Source organism: Pteropus vampyrus, unplaced genomic scaffold (genome assembly GCF_000151845.1).
Source record: "Pteropus vampyrus isolate Shadow unplaced genomic scaffold, Pvam_2.0 Scaffold232, whole genome shotgun sequence".
In the NCBI taxonomy this organism is placed as follows: Eukaryota; Metazoa; Chordata; class Mammalia; order Chiroptera; family Pteropodidae; genus Pteropus; species Pteropus vampyrus.
The window spans coordinates 187,493-192,825 of record NW_011889013.1 but is presented as its reverse complement, the minus strand read 5'-3'; the positions used below and the strand labels follow the sequence as shown (position 1 = coordinate 192,825).

The 5,333-nt window shown below is 42.8% G+C and overlaps 1 protein-coding gene across 1 annotated transcript in view; it reads right to left on the bottom strand.

Moving 5' to 3' along the window:
* LRRC6 (leucine rich repeat containing 6) overlaps positions 1–5,333 on the bottom strand; it is a 60,151-nt gene that overhangs the window by 31,713 nt on the left and 23,105 nt on the right. Inside the window, exons 8-9 of the mRNA XM_011373826.1 lie at positions 4,523–4,600; positions 1,861–1,926 (exon numbers count right to left, since the gene is read on the bottom strand). Coding sequence (XP_011372128.1) covers positions 1,861–1,926; positions 4,523–4,600 — 144 coding nt within the window. The remainder of the gene's footprint in view (positions 1–1,860; positions 1,927–4,522; positions 4,601–5,333) is intronic.

Below are 5,333 nucleotides of genomic sequence, written 5' to 3'. Positions count from 1 at the left end.
AATATCTCCCACATTAATTGACGGCGTGTTCTATTTCATGCTTAGGGCCTCCTAAAATGTTCATCTTCCCCTACCTACGTTTTTTCTCTGCTTAAAACAATCTTCTGCCAGTTCTTTGCAGAGCTCACTGTTTCTTATCATTTGATTTTCAGGGCTCATGTCACTGACTTTCCCTGATTATACCACCGACCACCGGACTCACACACCTTGAACTCTGCCCCTCTCCTACACAGTTCTTTTCCCTCTGTAATTACTTATTGTATACCCGCCTGCTTCCTGTCCGTCTGGACTGTAAGCTATGAAGAGCAGTGAGCGCGTTTAAAACACACCAGTTACAAGCTCCCAGGGCCTGGAATGTAGTAGGTATTCTCTATTTGTTGAATAAAGGCAGGAAGCTTACATGAATGCGTGAAGTTAACTTCCCATGTGCTGACGAAGATAACAAGGAATCTCAGCGTCATTAGTTTGGACAGAAGTATGGGAATGGAAGGATTTTACTGCCTAGACAGGAGAAACAGCACTATCTTTGAAGATGGACACGTACGGGGGTGAGGAAATCTCTCCTCTGAGGACTGAAGGTTTAGCGGTCGACAGAGCTAGAAGGAGAGGCTTACGCATTCATTATTCTCCAGGAATAAGACCTAAAAACAGAACGGACTTAAAAAGATGTAATAGAGAAGGCTTAACTAAGAAACCACAAGGGCAGCTTGGGGATGTGGAGGAACAGAAGCAAGTCAGCTGGAGGAGAGCTGAGAGCTCTCTCAAGGCGGGTGACCTGGCAGCACTTGGGCAGAACTGATAGGCGTGTGGGAGAGGCAGCGCGGTGTGAAGAGAAAGGGGACCACACGCGGACCTGGCCCCTACTCACAGTTGCCAAGGGTGGGAAAAAACCAAATTCCCATCAATCGGTAAGTGAATGAACAGTAATTGGTATATCCATACAGTGGAATATTATTCAGCCATGAAAAGGAAGGAAATTCTGACACATGCTGCCACGTAGATAAACTCTAAAGACATTATACTAAATGAAAGAAGCCAGACACAAAGGCTGCATGTGATTACATTTATATTAAATATCTGGAGAGAAAGAAGGTTAGGGGTTGTCGGGGGAGAGGGAAGCGCCTGCTTAATGGGTATAGGGTTTCCCTTTGGGGTGATGAAAATTTTCTGGAAGTAGATAGTGGCAATGGTTGTACAACATCGTGAATTTATTAAACATCATCGAGTTGTAGACTTGAAATGGTAAGGTTTAAGTTAGGCATATTTTACCACAATTAAAAAAACAAAGCTGGAACGAGGCCCAAGGGCTCCTGAGCGGGCTCCTTGAATTACTGCGATTACTTTGACAAGACTCGGCCTCTGAAATCGCACCCTTTCCTGGGCAATTCCAGAATAACGAGCCCTCTAACTTCACTGGGTTATGAGAGCAAGTAAAATAGAGCATGTACAACAGCCTTAAACAGAGAAAGGCCTTATTTGAGTCCCATCATCAGTATTCATTCATTCATTCATTCATTCATTCATTCATTCATTCATCCATTCATGTACTCATTCCTGTACTTATTGAGCTCCTACCAGGGGCCAGGAGATGTTTTAGGTGTTGGAGGTATAAGGAGGAAGGAACAAACAAAACAAAGTTCCTGTCTTGACCACAAATTTTTAAAAATGCAAGTAAATTTATAGTTTGTCAGATAGAAATCACAAAGCACGGAGAGGTAGAAATAAGCACTGGGAGAGGAGTAGGTGTTGATTACTCGTAAACCAAATTTCATTTCAAAGTGTTTCACAACTCAAGAGATTGCAATTGAGAACGAAAATAGACGGAAATGCCATTTAAAATACACAATAAAATGTCTTTACCTGTACACAGCAAGATCCAGGATGATCTGGTTACGCTTTTCATCATCTTTCAAAGAGAAGTCGAGTCTAAGGAATAATTCATTTGGGGGAAAAAAAGATGATGTATTTAGTAATACTTTTATAGACAGCCTCATCCCATTATCAGAAGTAAAATTCACAATAATGATATAATAATTTCCAATGACAAACTTATTTTGGTAGCTGGACAATAAAATGTCTACGGTGATTTAAAAATTTCAACCGAAATGTACAACATAGTCATACATTATTTCTCTTTACGGTGTTTTCATGTGAGAATCTTAAGGTAAATTACATACAAAAAAATGAGCATTGGTGCAGAGATAGAGACATCTGGTGGTTCAAATGTTCTATTTCATTCGAGTTTTCCAGGAGCAAACTCAAAGCCTGGAGTTATTTGTGGAGAACTAAGCGATGCATGTGTCTCCCCTTATCCAGCGTTCTACTCCTTAATTCAGTTTTCAACAGTCTTGTCTCCTCGTTCTTTCCCTTAGTTTTCTCTTTGCCTTTCACTGTTGACCTCTCCACTGCCTTGGGAAATGCTGGGGGCACTGCCTGTTATGTCGCCTCCATTCTGCAGATGAAGAAACAGGGACTCGGAGAGGTTGACACAGCTGGGAAAGAAGCCACCTGAGCCTGAAAAGGCAGGATTTCAAAGCCCTAAATCCTTCACCTACACCCCGAGGCTGAGCCCTAGGTGTGACTTCCATCCCGTCAACATACTACTCAGAAGGACTAAAGGATGTAAGCTAAATTGTTTGGGAAAATATAAAACTAGCCATAGATCTGGCTTTTGGCAGTACGTCTGCCTGAGGCAGCCACTCTCCCCGCTTTCAGCAGTCCAGCCGGGCGGGACTTCAGTTGCTGAAATGACTCATGCATTCTATCTCATCTCGGGAGCTTTTACAGATACTGTCCCCTCTGCCTCGATTGCTGCTCCTCAATTTCCCAGCTGGCCAATGGAAACTCTCCCTTCATATAGCACTCGAAAGGCAATTCCAGAGAAGTTTTCTATAGCAGAGATTGTCGTCATTTCCTCCTATTCACTCCCCTTTTCTCCTCAGTAGTAGGGCCTGATGTTAACTAGAAACATAGATCTGAAGAATGAAGACTACATTTTCCAGCCTCCCTTGCAACTAGATGAGGTCATGTGACTTAGTTCTGTGAGGGAGAGGATTACATGGCGCTTCCCAGGAAGTTTCCTAAAGAGAGGGAGTACGTACCCTTCCCTCTCTTCATCCTTCTTTATTCAGTGCAGTAGAAGAGATCGCAGGAGGCCAAGTGATGAACCATGGGGGCTACTGACAAGCGATTGCAATTGTCCGGGTTTTGTTAACAAAGCATAAGCTCCAGAGGGCACAGTGGAAAGGATGGGGGGCGGGGAGAGGGGAGAGGAGGAGTCCGATTAGGTGTACGGAGCCATATGGGAATAAGACTCTGGATGACCGATGACCAGGAGAGTAAGGAACGGTGACCGCAGTAGGCGGTAATAGGGGAGGTGATGCTGAATCAGTTCTTCATAGGACACCCCTAAACAGAATTGGCCGTAGAGGCAGGTAAAGTGGTCAATGTGGTGAGAGGTGCGGTGGTCTCACGAGGGACACACGGAGCTCTGGGAGTCGCCCCTGAGCCCTGCTGAAGGCTGAAGAGAGAGCTTTTCCCACTAGATTTTTAACCTCCACGAAGGCGGAAACCTGTCGTGTTCACCGCTGTAACCCCAGTGCCCAGTGTCGTGTCTTGTGCTGCCCTCATGCCTGCTGGATAAAGAAGGCACGTGTGCATGGGGCTGGGGGAGGGTGATCATTGAAAGCACCAGAAGTGCGTTAGCATGAGCAAGTCAGACACACTACCCGTTAGCTAAGTGCCCTTGGGCAAGTCAATTCGCCTCGCTCAGGCTGAGGTTTTGGACCTATGACAAAATAAATAGTGCCTATCACACAAGATTGCCATGCAGATAAAATGTAGGATGCCTGGCAATGATTCAGGATGGCACCTTCATCATGGTGATGGCATAGCAAATAGTAAACAGATTTTGAGTAATGAAATGAAGGAAACAAGACTTAGACCATAGGCTTTTTGGTGTGTATTTTAGGCTGCTTTCTAGTTTAAATTTTAAGACAGCCAGATAGAATAGATAAGATATTCTTATTCTTGAGGATTTCCAGTTTGAATATTTTTCCTCTCTCATTAACTTCACAGGAGTATTTATATCGATTTCTTTCCTTAGCTCTTGAATGCTCTGTAGATGTGTTCCAGGGTATAAAGTAGATGGATAGGAGATGTAGCAGTATTCTCAGCCAGTCTGTTCATGGCAGAGTCTTAAAAATGCATAAACACAACAATAATGCACTGGCAACTCTCAGGCATAAAACTGTAGATGGTCCAAAGTTTCAGGGGATACATATATAGCTAAGGTTTCCATATGTCAAGATCATTTTCTGAATGCCAAAAAGATGAAATATAACATTATGCACTTGAAAACATAAGAGAGGTTTTGCTTTCAAATATGCACAAATGTCCCTCTTGTTAGAGGCATCGAGCTTTTTGAGAGCGGTCAGATGTGCCCTCTGCAGAGCAAACCTGTAACCGTAACGACCAACGGCACACATTGTGCTTCCTCAAGTCTCTGTGTGGCCTCACATACTTGGGCTCGTTTACGTTGAGGGCTTTCCCGTCTTCAGTGATCAAAGTCCTGGGTGGTTTCGCTTTCTTCTTTTTCTCTCTGAAGATTGGCAGTGGATAGGAACAAGGGGCAGAGGGGAGAGGAAAAATAAACAAAGTGAATATAAAAGTAATTAATATGTTTGAGAAACAGTTTAAGAAAATTAATCAGGTATTTGTGAATATATTGCCGTTTGCTGTTATGAAGATCTATTTCTTTCTGGGAATCGACAAACAAGCCAGACTTCTGTGCGGTTGCATTGATGTCTACACAGTGAAAATGTGATCAAGACGATCTGCCAGATAATTCGATGCGGGGAGAAACCCTTTTCATGGAACAAACATGTATCAATATTTCAATAGGTCTATTTTATGCATGATTTATTCAGATTGCTGTGAAGTCTTCATTCGTGTATATAGCTTCTGCTTTAGTTAAAATTACAATGCTAAAAATGCCAAGTAGAATCTATTCTGTAGAAATAAAAATACCAGTACATAAAGACCTACGTACGAGGATGGCTGTCACAGCATTCTCTGCAGTGACAAAACCCCGGAACTGTCACGGATTCCCACCAATGGAGGAATGACTGGATCAACTGTGGCATATTCGTGTGGTGGCATATTCTGCAGCTATTCAAAAGTGTGTTAGTGCTTTACTTACCAATCTAAAAAGTGATAGAAAATTGCGGATAATGTATTTAGTGAGAACGAGTATATAAAATCTAAGTCCGTTTTTGTTTTTCTTTTAAGAGCCCATATCCTGCATTTGAAGAAATGATTCATAGGCTTGTAGA